A 21,037-nucleotide genomic window follows, 5' to 3' on the forward strand; every position below is an offset into this window, starting at 1 on the left:
TATTATCCATAGCTTATATTGACATCTGATTTTGCAGAGAAATTATGTCCATTATGTTTACTAAGATAATTAATACTTCTATAAGGTAAATTTAGTTCCTGTAAGTACATATTTTTTAATTCTCCACTAAGGTTTGGTTTTACTTAGTTATCAAAGTCAAATGTTTCTAAAATTTATACACTGAACTTGGTATGGGCACTGAATTTATTCTTTGGACATATTCCCTCCAAGTGCTCTAGTTCTTCATGCTGAAACACCTCAAGCTCCAGAAATACGGTTACCAGGGCCCTTCTAAGAGTTAAGATCTCAAGAGAGAAATATACATATACATATTTTATTATATACGAAAAAGGAACAGAAAGTTTCATCAGGTAAACAAAAGAATATAAATTATGGACACAAATAATAGTTTCAAAAAGTCCTTAAATCACTGTGACCTTCTCCAAAAGACACAGGCCTTAGAGTGGGGCAGCATAACCATTAATCAGAGCTCTAGGTAGTGCTCCTATAACAGCAATATATATTCTGGAGAAGTGGGATTTTTGTGAACTCTGCGGGGCTTATTTGTTAGGCCTCATAACAAAAAATGAAATGCTTTCTTATCTATGGGAAACAAATTAAAAATATTGAAGGAAGGGATATTTACTTCTAGGGTTGTGTTTATTGTTGACAGTGATTTTAGAGATAACCACTAAAAAGTGTTAAAGATTTCTTTGTAAAATTCTGGCTATCTCTCATAATAAGGATACCTTTTGTAGCTGTACAAATGGTTTGGTGAAAAATAAAAAGGGAGAAATTGAGCAGAGGGAAGTCTAGAGAGTACGCAAGCAAATATAGACTTAATTAAGGCATAGCAAGAAAAGAAATGAGATGGTCCTTTCTAAGGCCAGGTGCTGATGATATTTACCTATGTAAGTTCAAGTCTAGAAGACCAATATAATTCCTATATATTCCCCATTTAATAATGTACAAAATTTTTTTCATTTTTTATAAAAGAGCTACATTATATGAAAAACTAGAAATATATATTTACTAAATGCAAATTCCAGATGAAACCCAACTTAATACACAGTGAACTTTAGGATGACAGAAAACTGGGTAGATATTAATTCAATAAAGTTTACAGTACTATCTTGATTTAATCGATTCTTTTAAAATCTATGTACAAAGCTCAAGTTCTGGGGTTTCAGGTTTTATTTTTAATGTTTCTTTAAAATAAAATCTCTGACCCTCAAGTTAGCTAAAGATTTATCTGGGCTCGTAGAGGTAATCTGCTCTTTGTAGCAGAGTGCTCTGTAGTTTCTTCCACTTTAGACCTCTCCAGTGGATTAATGCCTCTGTTTTCTTTGTCTTTTCCATGTGATTTTTTATGCTGTGGATACAAGGGGAGAAATTAAGTCAATATAAAGTAACATTTGATACACATTAGCTATACTCTAACTTCAGAAAAATTTTAGCACAAGTTTGAGCCACCAATTTGTTTGGCAAGTAGAGGTGCATGCCCCCCCCTTTTATTTTATTTATTTATTTATTTATTTTTTGGTTTAGAGACAGGGTCTCACTCTTTGTCACCCAGGCTAGAGTGCAATGGTGTGATCACAGCTCACTGCAGCCTCAAACTCCTGGGCTCAAATAATCCCCCGACCTAGCCTCCTGAGTTACTCAGGTGCACGCCACCACACCAGCTAATTTTTTTTACAGAGATGGGGTCTCACTATGTTGCCCAGGCTGGTCCTGAATTCCTGGCCTCAAGTGATCCTCCCACTTTAAGCTTCCCAAAGTGCTGGGGTTACAGGAACAAGCCACCACACCCAGCCAGATGCCTTCTTTATTCTACCACTAATGGAAGAAGTAAGGTGAAAGAAATATTAATTTTTTGCTTTATTTGTTAAGACATAATTACAGATCTAGTGGTTCTTATCAGGGAGTGATTTTGCCTCTCAGGGAACATTTGGTAATGTTTAGAGACATTTTTAGTTGTTACAACTAGGCAGTGCTACTAAGTAGAAGCCAAGGATGCTGCTATACATAGTATGATCCACGTGAAAGTCCACAACAACAAAGAATTATCTAGTTTAAAATATCAGTAGTGTTGTCCTTGAGGAACCCTGCTCTAGGGAAACAAAGATTTGCTATCATGCAAAAAAGCAAATTCTACTTTAAGCAGAGATGCTGGTATATGGGCTACCTTAAGTCACTTTTGCTTATCTTATTTTTTAATAGTATTTTATCTTTTTAAAAACTTAATTCATATTCCTTATTTGGGAGTTATATTTTGCTGGAATCCTCCTCCTTACCTATAGAAAACATTGATACTGGTGACATTCACTGTACACTCAATTATCAATGCTGAGACAAACCATAAACCAACTTTTAAAGGTTTAGACCCAGAGAAATTCCCTTATCAGAGAAAAGATCATTTGTGGACTTCAGCTGAAGGTCTAAAACTCAATACCAAATCTTTTCTGGCACTGTAGGGATTTCCTTGCTATAGCTGAATCACTAAGGCCAACCTTCAAAATGCCACAAATGATTATAATGAAAGGATTTCTGACCAGGTATTAAGTTGTCACTAAGGTTCTTTTATCTTTCCCTCTTTTCCTAACTTTATAAGATTGAAGAGAGGGATGAAAAACTGAAAAAAATATTTACTGTTCTATAATAGTAAAGAATAAAGCAAAAGGTAGGAAGAATTTGGGGATAAAATTGCCCAGAGATAGACATAGAGGAATATAAGAGAATCTAAAGTGAACTTTTAAGAGTTGAAATCAGGGATAAAGAATCTTCAGGATTTTCGGGGAAAGACCTGTAAATCTATTAAAAACAGGTACAAGCATACGCATATCAGAAGTGGCACTTCAACTGTAAAATGTAGATATCAGTGTCCTTCATAAGGAAATTCTTACTTCACACACTTTGCCTTGGCTTATATCTTCAAATTAGAGGCAAACACTCTAGGCAATTTATAGTGCCTTTTATAGTGCCCTGCTCCCAACAGTGTTAAAAGGGGGGTGGGAGAGTTCACAGGGTTTAATTGCATAGGATCAGAGCAGGCAAGGAGCTCAGGAACTTTGGGGGAATAGTTAACAAGACAAGAGCCTCAGGCAGGAGAAATCACTAACAGAATCTAAGAGGCCTCCAGTCTCTCAATCTTTTAAACCTTGTAGCCTTCAAAGTCTGATTGTGGGCAGAGATGGGCTCCAGGACTTCTGTGTCAAATGTAGCTGGAAGATAGAAATGACTGCTCTCAGTATCCATTCTGAGTATATAGGCAGCAGAAGGGGGATAATTATAATAGCTGAAGATAACTAGCTGAGGATATAGATTAAGTAAAATTTTGCCTTTGTTTATTCTATAGAAAACCCCTTATTAATACTAGATTTGTGTGAGTAATTTAAATTGGAAAAGTTAACAACCCATCCCAAAAGCATGAATGTAAAGTTTTGTTGTTCTACTCACGAAGAGTATTGCCTTTATATTGAATAGTAAGTGAATTTACATCAGATGTGGGTTATCTGATATGATATAATCAGGTACCTGGAAAAATGGAACTCCGCCAATTGACGAACAATCCACACTAGCATCTACAGATGGCTCTTGACTTAGAGCTTCTGCAACGTATTGCCTCAGAACTGCCTTTTCTACATCCATGTCCTAAAATAAGAAGCTGGATGAGTGACAAAGTCCAAGGGCTTAAAAATCATCGTGAAAGCAAAGGCAGTTTTCTTCTTTAAATGTAACACAGTGCCCATTGTATAAAAGTTAAACCTCAACAAAATTACCAGAAAGTCTACAAATATTCATCCCTCTACTCTATATGCTCTTATATAAAGTAGAGGTTCCTATACTAAAATGTTAATAAACACAATATAAATATGACTACAATTATCTACTAGTCTAATAATGGAAAAACTGGTAAGATTGGAAGAAACAAGCCTAAGTGACAAGCAACTATTATTAATGAGAAGGCAGGGTAAAACTGAAGGGCACACAGTAAAATTCTTCCCATGACGTTGACCACATCAAGAGTTTACAGGAGAATTCTAAAATTATGCTGCTTTAAATTTTACCTGACTGGTTTCTTCTTTGTTATTTCCTGAACAGTTGAGCATCATGAACAGCTCAGGCTGTTTCCTCTTCAACTGATCAAGAAGATGTTCACGTGGTTCAGTTCTCACCAGTGTTGATGGGTATAAGTAATTTTTTCTCTGTGGTGTTGTACCTTTAGTGGACATTAGGTAAGTAGGAAAAATTATTCTGGGATATAAATAAGGGTTTTTTTTTAAATGCTAAAACTTCTAAATGAGGCTTGTCTTCCAAAAATATTATATAACAATTGCCATATATGAGAATCAGTCTTGTTACCTGTCAGACACATATTGCTTGCAACTAATAATATTTTCTAATTTGGCAAGTGACTATTTTCAAGATCCATCCTACTCTCAAAATATGAAGCTTTCCATCTCTGAGGATGTACAAAAGATGTGTTGTAGACTCTAAAAGGAGTTATAGGGTGTTCTGAGAAATGGCAGCATAATTGGAATAAGAGTATAGATTTCCCAACATGATTACTTTGATAGGAGTAATCATTTCACTATAAATGTGGTTTGGTGGTTAAATATTAACCAGTTACATTTCTTTAAAATGAGCTCATGCTTTCATAACTTACAAAGGCATTTGCCTTGTCACTCAATATTTACATTCCCAATTTCATTGAAAAGTGGACAATTAAATCTTATAGTTCTTTTGGGGAAAAAATAAACCAACATTCTGTAGCACAATCTCCTTTTATAATTGCTTTAAAAAAAAAAACAAAAAAAACACAAAAAAACCCAGATTTGAGGTATAATTTACATGCCATAAAATTCACTTATTTTAAGTGTACAATTCAATGATTTTTAGTGAATTTGTAGGGTATGCAACTATCACCACAATCCAGTGAAGAACCCAGTTATTCATTCTGTGTAAAACAGCTTGTTACACCTCTTCCATGAAGGCCTCCCTGAATCATGGCCTACACTGATCTTTGCCCTGTCTGATCTCTCAAAATGGTGATTTCTAAATGCCATGACAAAATGAAAGGGATACAACAAAATACACAATGTGGTGAACTTTGCATTAAACTTTAGATTTAGTCGATTATATCCTTCCAATATTTTGGGCACTAAAACGTCCTCTTACAGACAGTGCTAGGTAGATGGTTGGTTTTTGTTTTGAAAATGTTCTCTCTTAACAAAGTCAGTTCTCTGAATGTTTTTGAAATTTTACTGAATTGTAATGTTCAAATTTCCAGGAGTACATTATCACCAATATCATGACACCTAATGCTTGATTAAAACAATTTTGGGGTTCCAATTTTTTCATATTTGAGTTGATTATCATGAGATAGCAAATTCCCATCAGGCAATGCCAGGACCTAGTTTTTCTGAACATCTGACACTGTACAGGGTTAAATTCACCTTCAAAAAATTTAACAATTCTATTTCCCTTTTAAAATACCTGTTGGGGTATCCAGTTTCAGATCCTGTTGCAGAAAGCAATTAAGCTTAGTCAAACCAACTTTTATAGTTTCATTAAGTTCTACATTTTGTGCTACCAATTTTCCTTCATCAATAGTTATCTGATCAAGAAAAATGTTATGCTGGTTCTCATTAGTTGCTTTATATCCACGTAATTTTTCAGTGATCTCTGAATTTGAAGCCTCACAACATTGGTTTACAACCTGTAAATGATACAAATAAGTTTTCTCATTACTAAAATTAAAGTTGTCAGTGCTTTATTCACTATGTCATTTTTCCTTACCTTGAAATTTTCCTTAATAAAAGTTCTAAAAACACATACAAAAATAAAGAAAACAGTATAATTAACTCCTTGTATTGATTACCCAGCACATTTTTTTTTTTTTTGACGGTGGAGCAACTGTTACTCAGCACATTTACCAACACATAGGATACAAATGAAACAAGATTGGCCACTTCCTCCTCAGACCCAGGATTATTTGGAAGCAAATCCTGTATCATTTTATCCACTTACTTCAGCATATATCTCTTCGAGTTAAAAGCATTTTAAGACCACTATCACATATAAAAAGTTTAACATTAATTAATTCCTTCATATCAAAATGTGTAGTCAGTGTTCAAATTTTACCTATTGTCTCAAATATGTGTCAAAATTGGTTCGTTTGAACCAGAATTCATCACTAGATTTGGTTATTAGGTCTTAAATAGTTGACAATTTAATTTATTGTCCAAACTGGGGCACTTTTTAGAGTGAAAGGGGCCATTCTGATTAGTTACCCCAACACCACAAGGACTGTCTCAGGCAAACTAGGACTTAAGGCCCTCTACAGTCTTAAGTCTCTTTTGATCTACAGTTACCCTTCCTTTTATTTTTTTTCTCTTGAAAAAAATTTTTATTGTTGAAGAAACCAGATCTCTATTGAATATCTCAAATTCTGGATTTGGCCAGTTGATCTATGCTTTATTTTCTTATTCTTGTGCTTTCTGAGACAGGGTCTCAATCTGTTGCTTAGGCTGGAATACAAAGGCACCATCATAGCTTACTGCAGCCTCAAATTCCTGGGCTCAAGTGGTCCTCCTGCCTCAGCCTCCTGAGTAGCTTGGACTATAGGTACATGCCACTGCACCTAGCCTGGTATTTTCTATAAACTGGTTATTAAATCTAAAGGCTTGATCTAATTCAGGTTTAATTTTTTGGCAAGAATATTTCATAGGTGGTACTGAAAGCACATGTCTAGTTGTGTCTCTCATGTTAAGATTAATCAGTAGGTTCAGGTATGGTTACCCTATTAATTATAAAGTTTGCCCTCAGCTTTAGATCAAATGGTTTAAGCAGCCATTAATGTCCATAGAGGTTATTTCATTAGGGGTTACAAAATGGTGATATATTAATTCTATCATTTCTTCTCCACTTCATTATTTGAGAATCTACAAAATACTGTTCTTCATTAATTACCCTGTAGAACCAAGATATGGTTCTTTCAGGAAAGACAGATGGAAACTATATTGTTTCTTTATTCACAAGTTTTCAGAGTAATGCATTGCTTCCCTAGCATGATCCAAAGAGGCCTATGAAATGTATATGAATTCATGAGCTTTAATATATTTGATGTGTTTTAATCCACTATAGCCATTATTCTTTTTGATGCTCAAATTATACCACCTTTGAACAAAGGGAGGTTGGCTACTAAGTCCTTTTGAGACAACCCCAGTAATCTTTAATAGCTTCCTTACTTTCTTGTATGATAAGATCTCTAGGCTCATTTCTTATACATTTTCTGCCTTAAACTTGAAGTCAGTTATTTCTCCACGAACTCTGGTTCCTTTTAGGGAAAATAGCTTATACAGCTTAAAATACTTACTTATTCTTTATACTAGTTCCTGAGAATGTTAGTAAAATCCTTCTATTGCTCAGAAAGAAAAAACTAAGTCACAAAGAGCTCATGCAAGTGTTAAGGTTCAAGCAAAACCACAAACCTATCAAGTATCCCTTGAGCCACCAGAACAATATCCTAAATACTTAAAGCAATAATAGGTCTGAATGTACCTGGAGAAGAGTAAAAATCATATATAAGTGGAAGGTATTATGTATCAAAAGACAGGGTACCCCCTTCCCTGAAGAAACTAACAAGTCAAAAATCAAGGATAGATACAGGACAGAAACTGGACAAATCTTAAATTAACATCAAGATTTAGAAGACATTATACCAAGCATGAAACAAGATCAAGTAATAAGCACATAAAGTATTATACTTAGAAGTTTTAAATCATTATGTCTTAAAATATCATTTGTTTTGAAGCCAGTTCTTAGCTAGGAATATTTAATTTTCTAGTTAGTACTATTCTCCCCAAAATAGCTTCCACTTACAAAGTTATTACCTCCAGTAAATTCTGAAGTTCCTGTTCCCTTTTATTTAAGCAAGATACCCACTGTTCAGAAAAATGAACCGTGCTTGTATTCAGAGACTCCCATCTCTGATCAGTCTCTTGAGATATTTTTTCCAGGTTGCTACTGAGTTTATCACAGTGCTTCACAGACTCTTCAACCAATGTTGTACCTTCTTGGTTAAAATGTCTGAGTTCCTGTGACAAGCCATCAGAATCAGCACAAAATTTTTTACTGTGAAAAGTTGTTTTGTTGATTATATCCTTAGATTTCCTACAAGAAAAGACAATGACATTGTTGAAACAGAAAACTAAGACTCAAAGGATATATAATTTCTAAAGATCATACAGCCCTAAGGTAGCAGATGTGAATGCAGGCTGTCTGGCTCGAGGGCCCAAGCTTTTAAGGAATCTTCTACATTGCTGATGGAGGCTTTGGCCTGTGTCTTTTCACAGCAGATTGACATCACATCTGCCATGAAATGACTTTGAAAAGATCATCTTTCCTCATGAAACCTTTCCCAGCCCTTCAGATTTGATGCTTTCCTTTGTACCTTTTACAGTATTTAACTATACAGTTATTAAAATGAAATTTGTGTACTTGTTTTATTTCTCCTACTAAACTATGTTACTTCAGGGCATCTCCTACAGTCTCTGGTCTAGTCCCTAAACTGGGCAATCAGTCTGTTATTCTGTTATGAAGCAGTTGCCTTTGCCTAGTACATAAAATAAATCATAAACATTATAAAAGTTATTTTACAAAGTTAACTATAAAGTTTTCTAATAATTAAAAGAAAATTATATCTGGGTATGACAAATTTTACATATATAGAACAATGTGGCATGAACTTGATATAAAACTAATGTCAGTTAAAATATGCACTTAAAATTCATTAATGATTTCCTCCTCTCAGTATGTTTCTCTGTAGCGTTCAAAGCCACCTCACAGGACCACAGAGTTAAACCTTAGAGAATGAAAGTTACCCTCTATTACCACTAGATGGTACACCATGTGGGTCAACTAAGTAAGTAAGCAAAGATGTTCAAAACCAAACCTACAAATTAAGTGGAAGTGACTGAAAAAGGAAAAGAAATTTAAGTGGTAATTTGGAGACTATCAACATAAATCACTCGCCACACAGAACTTACAACCTAGTGAGAAGAAGAGATTTAGTCAAAAGTGGCCACAGGCCGGGTACAGTGGCTCACGCCTGTAATCCTAGCACTCTGGGAGGCCAAGGCGGGCGGATCGTTTGAGCTCAAGAGTTCGAGACCAGCCTGAGCAAGAGCAAGACTCCGTCTCTACTAAAAAAATAGAAAGAAATTATATGGACAACTAAAAATATATAGAAAAAATTATCCAGGCATGGTGGTGGAGCATGCCTGTGGTCCCAGCTACTTGAGAGGCTGAGGCAGTAGGATTGCTTAAGCACAGGAGTTTGAGGTTGCTGTGAGCTAGGCTGACGCCACGGCACTCTAGCCCGGGCAAGAGAGTGAGACTCTGTCTCAAAAAAAAAACAGTGGCCCCAAGCCATAACAATCAATGCTAAAGGCAGTTAGGTTCAGTATACATAAACTTCACCCAGATTCATGGGTGATTTTAAACAGAGCTCCTAGACTACCACACTGATAAACACTGGTGTAGACAATCAGTGTCAGGAAGACAGGAAAAATGACTTGCATAGGCCTTAAGAAAGTATAACATAGCTCCCTTCCCACTTTAATCCTACTCTAGTATTCCCTCTAAAGCTATGGAATGGGCCAGAAATCCATCAGCCTGGACACTAGGAAAAAAAGTAGGAAATACTTTCTAGATTCAGAATCTAGAAAAGAGTTCACAATAGAATATGCTATACTGAATAGGATCAACAACAGGGCTGAAAAACAGTTGACAGACATTAGGTAGTGATATATAAGTGATGGCTAGAATTCTAGAGCAACACTGCTCAATAGACATATAACGTGAGCCACATACATAGGCTGGGCATGGTGGCTCATGCCTGTAATCCTAGCACTCTGGGAAGCCAAAGCAGGAGGTTTGCTTAAGCTCAGAGGTTCAAGACCAGACTGAGCAAGAGCAAGACCTGTCTCTACAAAAAATAGAAAAATTAGCCAGGCGTGGTGGCATGTGCCTGTAGTCCGAGCCATTCGGGAGGCTGAGGGAAGAGGATTGCTTAAGCCCAGGAGTTGGAGTTTACAGTGAGCTATGATGATGCCACTGCACTCTAGCCCAGGCAACAGAGTGAGCCCCTGTCTCAAAAAAAAAAGAAAAAAAAAGTATATTGTAAATCCTAGAAAAACCACAAAAAAAGGTAATAAAGTATAAACAAGTTAATGGAAGAGATAAAATGAAAACATAAAAATGCTCAATTTAAACTAGGAAAGGTAAAAAGAGGAAAAAAGAAACAACAAATAATTAACAAATAGAAAATAGCAAAATGGCAGATTTTAATACAACTGTATCAGCACTCACTTTAAATGTGAATGGTCTAAACAAATCAGTTGAAAGTACAGATTGTTAAATTTGATGAAAAAGCAAGACCCAACTATATGTTGTCTACAAAAAATCCACTTTAAATATAAAGACTTAGGCCAAAAGTAGAGATGGAGGATGTATCATGCAAATAGCAATCAAAGGAAAGCTGGAGTACCTGCCCTATATTAATTTCAGACAAAGTAGACTTCAGAACAAGAAACATTGTCAGGAACAAAAAGGGATATTACATAATAATACAGGGGTCAATTCTCCAAGGAGACACAACAATCCTAACTGTATATGTACCCAACAACAGAGTATCAAAAATACCTGAGGCAAAAACTAATAGAACTAACAAGAGAAATAAAAAACATCTACAATTATAGTTGGAGATTTCAACACCTCTATCTTAGTAATTGATAGAACAAGTAGGCAGAAACTCAGTAAGGACATTGAGGAATAGCACTATCAACTTGACTTAACTGACAAGTTGGAACACTTCATCCAACAAAACAGAATACAAATTTTTCTCATGCGGGTAGCACACAAAGCATACCAGGTTAACACACAAGGGCTCTGAAAATTAAATTGTCAATGGAACCGCAGCCCACAAAAGTGAGCCAGGACCTGTACACTAAACCTAAGCAAGGAGAATGCCTGCTAAAAAAGAAGACTTAAATGGGATCCTGAATCTCTCCAAACATAATACCCAAAATGTTCACGATACAATCAAAAATCACTCATCATATATCAAGAACCAGGAAAATTACATGTTGAATGAAAAAAGACAATCAACAGATGCCAACAATGAGAAAACTCAGATGTTGGAATTATTTGCCAAGGATTTTAAAGCAGCCATCATAAAAATGTTTCAATAAGCAATGAAAACACTCCTGAAAAATAAAAGACCTCATTGAATGGGCTCAACAGTAGGTTAAAGATGACAGAGGAAGACTCAGTGAACATGAAGACAGATCAATAGAATTTACCCAATCTGAACAACAAAGAGGGAAAAAATTATATATATATATATACACACACACACACACACACACACACACACACACACACACACATATATATTTATCTCAGAAATATATGTGTGTGTGTGTATCTGCCCCTTCAGGGACCATAATAAAAGATCTCACAGTTGTGTCATCAAAGTCATAGGTGTAGAGGGGAAAGAGTATGGGGCTGAAAAATATTCAAAAACTAATAGATGAAAATTTCCCAAGTTTGGTGAAAGGCATAAGCCTATAGATTTAAGAAGTGGGACAAACCCCAAACAAGATAAACTCAAAGAAATACATAAGTAGACACAATATAATCATATTTCTAAACACTAAAGACAGAAAAAAAATACTGAAAGCAACTGCAGAGAAATTGCCCATAGGGGAAAAATTACTCCAGTGACAATGGATTTCTCATCTTGTAGAGACCAGAAGGAGCTGGAAAAACATATTTCAAATACTGGAAAAAAAAACAAAAACAAGAAATGTCAACCCTGAATTCTATAACCAGTGAAAATACCTTTCAGGAATGAAGGGGAGGCCGGGCGCGGTGGCTCAAGCCTGTAATCCTAGCACTTGGGAGGCCGAGGCGGGCGGATTGTGTGAGCTCAGGAGTTCGAGACCAGCCTGAGCAAGAGCGAGACCCCGTCTCTACTAAAAAATAGAAAGAAACTATATGGACAGCTAAAAATATATATATAGAAAAAAAATTAGCCGGGCATGGTGGCACATGCCTGTAGTCCCAGCTACTCGGGAGGCTGAGGCAGTAGGATCGCTTAAGCCCAGGAGTTTGAGGTTGCTGTGAGCCAGGCTGACGCCATGGCAGTCACTCTAGCCCGGTCAACAGAGTGACACTCTGTCTCAAAAAAAAAAAAAAAGGAATGAAGGGGAAACCAGGACATTCTCAAACAAAGGAAAACAGAATCTGTGGCTAGCAGACCTACACTTACAGACTTAAAGAAGTTCTCCACAGCCAAGGAAGGTTGGAACTTCAGGAAGGAACAATTACATGGGCAAAAATAGAGGTAAATATAATAGAATAGCTTTCTCCTCATGGGTTTAGAATATCCACAGGCAAAAAATTGAACTTTGACAAATATCATGTTACATAAAAATTTTAAATGGATCATGGATTTAAATGTAAAACATAAAATTATAAAACTCCTAAAAGAAAACATAGGTTTGACTGGAGGTATGGTAAGTATATGGGACTGGCAAGCAATGAGGCTCTAAAGCAACATTAAACTCTAGTATGGGAATCAGCATACTTTTTCTTTAAAAAGCCAGATAGCAGATATTTTAGGTTTATGGTACAATGACTTTGATGCAATGACTTAACTCTGCCATTGAGGTGTAAAGGCAGCCAAAGACAACCAAAGGGAACGTGTAAATAAATGGCCATGCTGTGTCCAATAAAGTTATTTACAATAACAGGCATCCAGCCTGCCAGCCATAGTTTACCAAACCCTGCTCTGGTTAGTAAATATATTTTTTATCAGTGATACAGGTTAGAAATTATGAAATTACTTAATGTGTACTCTGAGATTGAGGAAGTAAGAAAATAGATTTGGGATGAGAGCCAGAATCTGTCTGAAAAGGGAGCACAAATGGAACGAAAAGAAATTTATGTGCATGTATACATACACATATACACACACATACATAATAAAATAGCAACAAATGACAAATTCAGTTGAAAGTATACAAAGGAGTTAATTGTAGTACTTAAAACTTTTTCTTCTGAAATAACTGTAGACTTACAGAAAAGTTTAAAAGAATTTAAAAATAGCTTACTGCTGTATATTTTCTTGGATACCACTAAGTGGTTTCTGGATGTTTTCACACTTTTCCTCCAAAGCACAGAATCTCTCTGTCCAGAGACTGATTAACTGGCAAAGTTCCTATAAGAAAGGTGTGGGAAGGAGAAGAGACTTAAAATTATGACACTTGAACATTTTTTCTATATATGACTGATGATAAGAAGTATTCTCTATAGGTGAAATTATACAAATTCTTGACAAGAGATCTTTAATTCCATCTCTCTTCCACAGACAAAAGTAGTGGAAGTGATATTAAAAGGATAATATAGGGATTTTTTTTTTACAACAATACATGATGCAGGGATGTAGGGATTTTTTTAAAAAGTAAATAATTAGCCAACATTTCTATTTTAACTATTAGTAACAAATTATTTTCAGTGTACCTCAAAAGTAATTTAACAAACCCATATTTCATATTATGTTTAAGAACTTTAACAGATACGCTGATTTTTTGACTAATAACACTACTAGAAGGGAAAATTAATGCTGATAACCTAATGGGTCAAGTAGTCCAAAAGAATTATTGATTACTGGAGCTGAATGATTTTACAGAACCTAGTTGGATCACATTAATAAAATGTAAATAGAGTCTTATCTTTGCTCATATATGACATCTTTAAAAACAAGCTCTTATAGGCACACAACATGCTACATTGCAAAATGAAGAAGCTGCACTAAAGACCAGGGAAGAGCTGAAAATGTATCTAGCATTCTTGTTCACTCATCAGTCTGTTGGTTGAATAACACATCAGCTGACAATAAATGTCTGACATTCTGATTGTGAATAAAGGCTGTCAGTATTTTTACTAGTCTCAAAGTAGGGGGTTATGTACGTATTATCAGATTTATCTACATGTCAATATGCGTTCAAGTTTTACATTAATTGTTTTATTACTGTTCATTTCAAGTTTTAGAAAACCTAAGAAATAGTTCACTTAATGAACTTGCTTCCTTATCGCCAGGAAGTCATTAGATACTTTTCAGATCAGGTTTTTTGTTTTGATTTCTTAATCAGTTGTCTACCAATTTTAAGCATTTCAAAACAGCTAATTTATAAAAAGCAGATCAGCCTTAGAATATATACCTAAAAAGTTCTTGACAGGTTTAAGGCAAATACCCCAAGCATAGGTATGAGAAACTGCTGCAATTTCAAATTGCCAAGAAACATACAGAACAACTCAAAATGGATGCCTTTCAGGCAATATAATCACCATCACCATCTACAGGATGATGTAAATACTATTAGATGCTCATAAGGTCTGTTTCCTCTCTAGAAAACTGAGCTAGTAATAGAATATATATATATATATATAGGCAGGAGGAATAAACACATAGTAAGTTGCTCAATAAATATTAACTATTATTTTTACTATTTTTTGATGTTAATTCTCTCTGTTTCATGCTTATCAACTAGAAAATTAACAATCTTCTCTTAAAGTTGCTTTAACTCTTACCTAAAAGTCTTGGATATGTTTTCTTCTCTCCTTTTGAGTGACATGGATATGAATTCCTTCCCTATCATTTTCCAAAGAAAAAGAACTCTACTCCTAAGTCATGTCAACAGTTTTATTTACCAAAACGTTCTGCCATATCATAATAGGCTCATTTAATAAAACTTCAGATATTCATTACTAAAATTTTAGGAATACCATAAGTTGTTTTCCATATACCTAACATTTATAGATTATGGTTTGGAGGTTTAGTTTGGTTTAAAGCTTCATATACTAAGGAAGATAAATCATGAATTACATTTATAACCAATCAATAAAAATTAAAACTGTGTTAATTTACTACTCTTTAAATGTCATCAATGAGACAGACATAATAAGAGAAAGCAGGTCTTGGTTTATGAAAGGTAATAACTACCTATGTCATCCTAGAAAGAAACAACTTATCAAGTTACAATGTAGCTACATGTTCACTTTAAATGTTATAACCATTTTCCTCTAAGGGTATCTTTCTCCAGATTCACCTTTCACTTGATGTGAGGAAAGGACTGTTTTATCATACAGTGCTTCAGCAAATCCTTAAATATTAACTGATCAAAAGAAGTATTCTCAATTATTTTACATTAATAACTGTTATAAGCAATAGTGGTTATGGTATTTTCAGGTTTCTAAATTAGTTTTACAACATTCAGATTGTAACATAGATTATTAAAGTCATCAAGTCATCATAAAACTTTCTTTTATACTCCCCAAGTCAGCTAAACAAGATACCTGTGAATGGGTTTGCTTTATTGTCTTCAGGTCTTCAGTTAAGTTTCCGCATTGTTTCTGTGATTCCACCAAGGAAGAAATTGTATATTCTTGTAGTTCATGTAGATTGTTACAAAGTATACTGAGAAAGCCATCTAATTCCTTTTTCTGATCTTCTATCTTGGAAGAAAACAAGAGAATTAGTTTCCTTCTTAAACAACACATCAATTTTGAGATATTAAGAACATCACATTTTTTACCTTATCAGCCACAGTCAATGAGGTCTTGAAAATATGCTTTAGTTGACTATTGATTTTCAATATAGACACCACAGTGGGGGATAATATCATTTCCAGTGAATTTACAAGGTCAGTCTTAAGTACATTCTGGTTTAAAAAAAAAAAAATAGATCATTAAAAGAATATTTTCACTTCCATAAACCTAGCTGGTTACATAATAGTAATATCTTAAATACTTTGGTAACTACACATGCACATTAAAATTCTAAGTTTCCATTCTCTATTCTTTATAGCCCACAGAGATAAATCTGTATATCTAGAGTTTATATTCAGAATAAGTCACTTAGTCCTGCCTCTAGGAATTAAGAAAATGGTCACTTAGTGTACAATAATTTCTTAACTGTCTAATGAAATGGAAGTCAGAAGAATTCAGAAGAGTGAAAAATGATGGTTAATTGATAAGATTTCAGTATTCCAAACTCTGGGTAAAATGCTATCAAACAGCATCACAGACTTTCTTTCATGAAAGAAAGAGCAGTCAATGCAGCAAAGTCCATTGTCTCCTTTTAAGAAATTGCCACAGCCACCCTGATCAGTCAGCAGCCATCAACACTGAGGCAAGACCTTCCACCAGCGAAAAGATTATGACTTGCTAACGGCTTAGATGCGCATTTGCATTTTTTACTAATAATGTATTTTTTAATTAAGGTATATATATTGTTTAAGACATAATGCTATTATACACTTAAATAGATTACAGTATAGTATAAACTTTTATATGCAGTGAGAAACCAAAAAATTTGTGGCTCACTTTATTGCAATTTTTACTTTACTGTGGTGGTCTGAAACTGAACCCGCAACGTCTTTAAGGTAAAGTCCGTCTATACAGACCACTGTTTAGTGGATGAAATCAATTTTTGAAAAGTTAGTACTGACAGAATATCTTTTAACTTTGTCAAATTTAGGTGATTAAGAAAACTTATCAAATAATGTCATATAAGCACTGAATCAAGGCAGGGGATCAGCTAACATTTGTAGTATTTACTTGGAAAATGTTTAATAAATATTGTTAAACCCAAAAAAGGAGACAGAAAGCCGGCACAAATAAAAATAAGTGGTATGCCTAGACAAACCATACAATTACAAAATAAAGAATATATATAAAACAGGTATGAAGGAGGTGATATTAAGTGTAATTAGATGAGTGAATTCCATACAACTGTGGAAAAAAGCTTTACAGTTAAGGCCCAGAAGGGCATGGCCACACAGGTCTAACCCCAAGGATTGTTATGTTCCTAGAATTCTAAAAGTTATTTTTCTTGCATCACCATTATATATTACTATCATACATTACTGTTGTTTTAAAATTAAGTACCCAATATCCCCTTTTGGTTGGGCCCAGGACCCTTGGAAAAAGGATGACTTATCAATTTCTAGCCCACCTAACAAGTCATGGGTCCCCTGAAATCACGTGGTGCTAAACCTGCCCTTTAGTCATTAGAAGGCTCACTAATAACGCCTACTTCTAATGTTATAAGATATGAGTGAAAAAAGTTTCAAATGTTAATTATATACATTTGGAAATCAATCTTTCTGGGAGGAAAAAAACAGAAATTTGTCTTTAAAAATATAAACATATTCTCTCATAGCGATATGTCTATCATTGTCTAGCAAAGCTTAAGATGAAAGAATTGCAGTTAACATTGTTTTTGAAGACTTATCAAATGTAATTCTTTGAAAATATTTTAAGAGATGTACTAACAATCAATTCCTGCAGTACAGTTTTACTTTCTGCTGCTAATGATTGTTCTTTTAATATCATATTCAAAATCTGAGAAACAAGAGTAGACACATTTTCTGGAATAGATGTGAGAGAGCCAAGTGCTGTTGTAGTAATGGTGTCTAATGCAGAGACGCTGGAAGACAGCAGATTACCTATAACAACAAAAAAAAGAGGTAAGCTTTGACATAAATATATTTAAATACAATTCGAACCATTTTGAAGAGGTTGGCAAAATTATATCCTTGTGGAATTTGTAATAACAAATAAGCTTAAAAGAATTGGTTCACTACATAAGAAAGGAAATATTTTAAATATACATTATATATGTTCTATAGTGTTCTGTAAGACCTTGACCTGTAAGTGTATCAGACCCATAACTATAACTCCTAGTAAACCAAGAATTAGAATATTCTAAAATTAATCTCTAACTAAAAATAATATACAGTATTATGGTAGGAAAAAAGTTCACAGAAGAAAAGAATAACTAGAAATCAATACCAAAATTTATAGTGGTTGGCTTAATGACTATAGCCTAGGTAATTTTTTTATTTTACATTTCAGGATCTCTAATTTTCTATAAGGAAGATAGTATTTTGTGAGGATAGTATTTCATAATAAATAAACTAATACTGAAGAGTTTTCTTCTATACAGAGATAAAAATGGAATGGTTAAAAATAATGATATACACACATATTCTGACAATATAACAAACCTTCAAGATATATATTCCCAAAAGAAAGAAAAGTTATAGAATGTTTATGCACAGAAAACATCTAAAAAGAGACCCAGGAAATTTGACAGTAATACCAATGGGGAATAAACCAGGATCAGGGATAAAGAGGACTTTCATAAATATATTCTTATTTAATAAACATAACATTTTATAGAAAACGGGGGAAAAGCCCTAAGATTTGTTGTAATTCAAAGAGAGTAAGATTAATTTCTAGTCTAAACATATAGCATGTACATTGGGGAGGGCATTAGTGGCACTATCACCTGAGTTTACAAAATTAAATTATCAGTTTTGAAATCAGCCTCACACTAAATACATAAACACTAGAATATAAATGCTTTAACTTACCAAACAAGGTCTTGTGAACTTCTAGCATGGCCTTTTGTTTTGAGGTGCCATCCTTAATTAATTCTTCCATATTACTAAACAGACTATTTAGGTTTTTGCCAAAAACATCCTGAGCTTCTGCATTGTGTTGGTCAATTGCCTTCTTACGATCCAGTTTGGAATGGAGACCAGATACATCTTTTGTAGTTTCTTCAACTGTGCTAAGCAGCTATATGACATTTTTAAAAATAAATGTTAAGATAGATATGACAAAAGCAATCTAATGAAAATATCTGTGCTATTAATAATACTTAAGGATTTCTCCTGACAGGAACTAGTAAGTTTTAGACATTGTATCAGAAGACATGCTTAATCTCATGCTAATTTATCCAGATGCCATGAATGTTTATTTCCCCTCCACTAGCCATCTATGAAAGCAAGGAAAAGTGATTTTGCCAATTTATTGCAATATTTATGCTTCCTCAAAAATTTGTTTCCTATTGTGTTCTATTACTTTCTCAAAAGTACACCTAATAAGAAATCAAAGATTTTCAACATCTCCCATCGTTAGAAGATACTGAATTTTTAATGACTAATTAGGTTCGATCATCACCACGAAGAAAAATCATCCTAACATCATTATTTTAAAAATCCACAAGATATATTATGAAGTCATGTTCTATTTTCAAAACTCCAGGAGTAGTTTTTTCTTAAGTCAGAATCTCCAGGAAGAAAAATATGGATGAAATAGTAAAATAATGTTTTTTAAATTGACAGAAATATCATTTGGGGTGAATAAATAGAATCTCACAATTAATGCTTAAGCACAGAAAGTTATTTCTACCCATTTTCTAGTTTCTTTAATGCCAGTACAAATCAAAACAAAGGACAAACCTTGCTAGCAGCATCATGAAGTTTCTCTTCGGTAGTTTCCAAAGCTGATGTGAAATATTCTTCTTTAACAAGTTGTAATTTAGTTTCTTGCAAATGTTTTTGAGTGGTTTCAAGTTCCTGTGTCTTATTTTGCAGGTCAGATTTACAATGGTCAAGTTCACTTTTATTATCCATAAACAACTCTGTAACCTAAATATATTAAACATTTCTTAAGAATTAAAAAATGCTATCTGGTTGTTGAGATACCTGGCTAGCCCATAATATAATATTAGAAGAATAAAACAAATTACTTCCATATAAAAGTTATAACAAGTTACCAGCTAGGTTAGCACATTTTATATGGCACCTGGCTTCTTCCTTCAAAATTTTGAGAATAAATAACTGGTCTGGTGTAGTGATATCAATTCTTCAGGTTCCCTCCAACACTGTCAATGGATTTGAATATAAAGGTGTTAATGTGAGGGAAGCATCAAAGGGCCAGGTCTCTTGTCTAACTTAGTTATTACTTTTATTTAATATCCAGTCTCTCCCAATATCTATATCCCTTCATCTGATAACCATGTCGACAAAAATGCCTTAGCATTTGCCATTTTGTAGCTTTACAACAAAATCACATAATTCAGTTAATTTCTTGTAATGTTGCATTGATATTGGCATTCTCATTATCATTGATGATAGTAAAATTATGATACAACTTACTTTCAGTATAAGGATCAGCAAAAAAAATCTTAAAGAAGGAAAATATACCAGGTCCTTCACATTCTAAAAGTTTCTTTTAATGTTTGCTTTTTGCATAACATTGAATGTTGTCTTGAGTACTTACCCTACTTAGCTCCTCCTCAAGGGCACCAATTTTTTCAGTAAATTCTACAATCTGTTCTTCTTGAACAGTTAATTTTCCACTCATGACTCTAAAAAAATAAAGTTCAATATAAGTTTAAGTTTTTTCCTAACTCATAAAATCTATTCTATTAATAATACAATTATAGCAGTTACCCAAACTCATCTCCCACCATTCATCACCATCATAATAATGATGCCTAAGTGTTGATAAGCAATAAATACAAATTGCAAAGAACAAATGTATTCCTTGTCTTTGTGTTATATTTTTCTTTTGACTTCCATTCTGAAATTAAGAAATCCTATATATGAGGGGAAAAGCATATGTGTATCAAATTTGAGAAGCTAGAAAGCTAGCTAACAGAGGACTATAACTCAAAGTAGAGATGGAGGGAATACAACCTAAGGGTCTGTAATCAGGGATATGGAATATAAGTATGCCCCAAAGAATGCTGGAAAAACTTGGGATTTGAAGGCATCAAGTATCATAGGAGAAAGGGGTAAGATAATGGGCTAAATTAAACTATGTATACAGAGTAATTATACCCCCGACCCCTACACACACACAAACACATATACCACTATCATAGCACCACATAAGATCAAGGGATTATTCTCTAGAGCAGAGTTTCTCAGCCTCAACACTAATGACATTTTAAACCAGAATTTCTTTGTTGTGGGGATGTCCTGTGCATTTCAGGACGTTTAGTAGCATCCCAGTCATGACAATCAAAAATTGTCTCTGACACTGCCAAATGTCCTCTCAGGGACAAAACTACCCACCACCACCACCACCCCCAATCCTCCCAACA

At 34.2% G+C, this 21,037-nt stretch overlaps 1 protein-coding gene across 2 annotated transcripts in view; it reads right to left on the minus strand.

Moving 5' to 3' along the window:
* Positions 1-320: 320 nt before the first annotated feature.
* Positions 321-21,037, minus strand: part of KIF11 (kinesin family member 11) — a 40,454-nt gene continuing 19,737 nt past the window's right edge. For both annotated transcript variants that reach the window (XM_045567806.1, XM_045567807.1), the window contains exons 11-22: positions 20,209-20,296; positions 19,386-19,574; positions 18,513-18,720; positions 17,410-17,582; positions 15,669-15,794; positions 15,430-15,588; positions 13,185-13,291; positions 7,899-8,178; positions 5,500-5,722; positions 4,071-4,222; positions 3,538-3,654; positions 321-1,372 (exon numbers count right to left, since the gene is read on the minus strand). In XM_045567806.1, coding sequence (XP_045423762.1) covers positions 1,241-1,372; positions 3,538-3,654; positions 4,071-4,222; positions 5,500-5,722; positions 7,899-8,178; positions 13,185-13,291; positions 15,430-15,588; positions 15,669-15,794; positions 17,410-17,582; positions 18,513-18,720; positions 19,386-19,574; positions 20,209-20,296 — 1,954 coding nt within the window. In that variant the 3' untranslated portion in view covers positions 321-1,240. The remainder of the gene's footprint in view (positions 1,373-3,537; positions 3,655-4,070; positions 4,223-5,499; positions 5,723-7,898; positions 8,179-13,184; positions 13,292-15,429; positions 15,589-15,668; positions 15,795-17,409; positions 17,583-18,512; positions 18,721-19,385; positions 19,575-20,208; positions 20,297-21,037) is intronic.

Source organism: Lemur catta, chromosome 14, assembly GCF_020740605.2.
Source record: "Lemur catta isolate mLemCat1 chromosome 14, mLemCat1.pri, whole genome shotgun sequence".
Lineage (NCBI taxonomy): Eukaryota > Metazoa > Chordata > Mammalia > Primates > Lemuridae > Lemur > Lemur catta.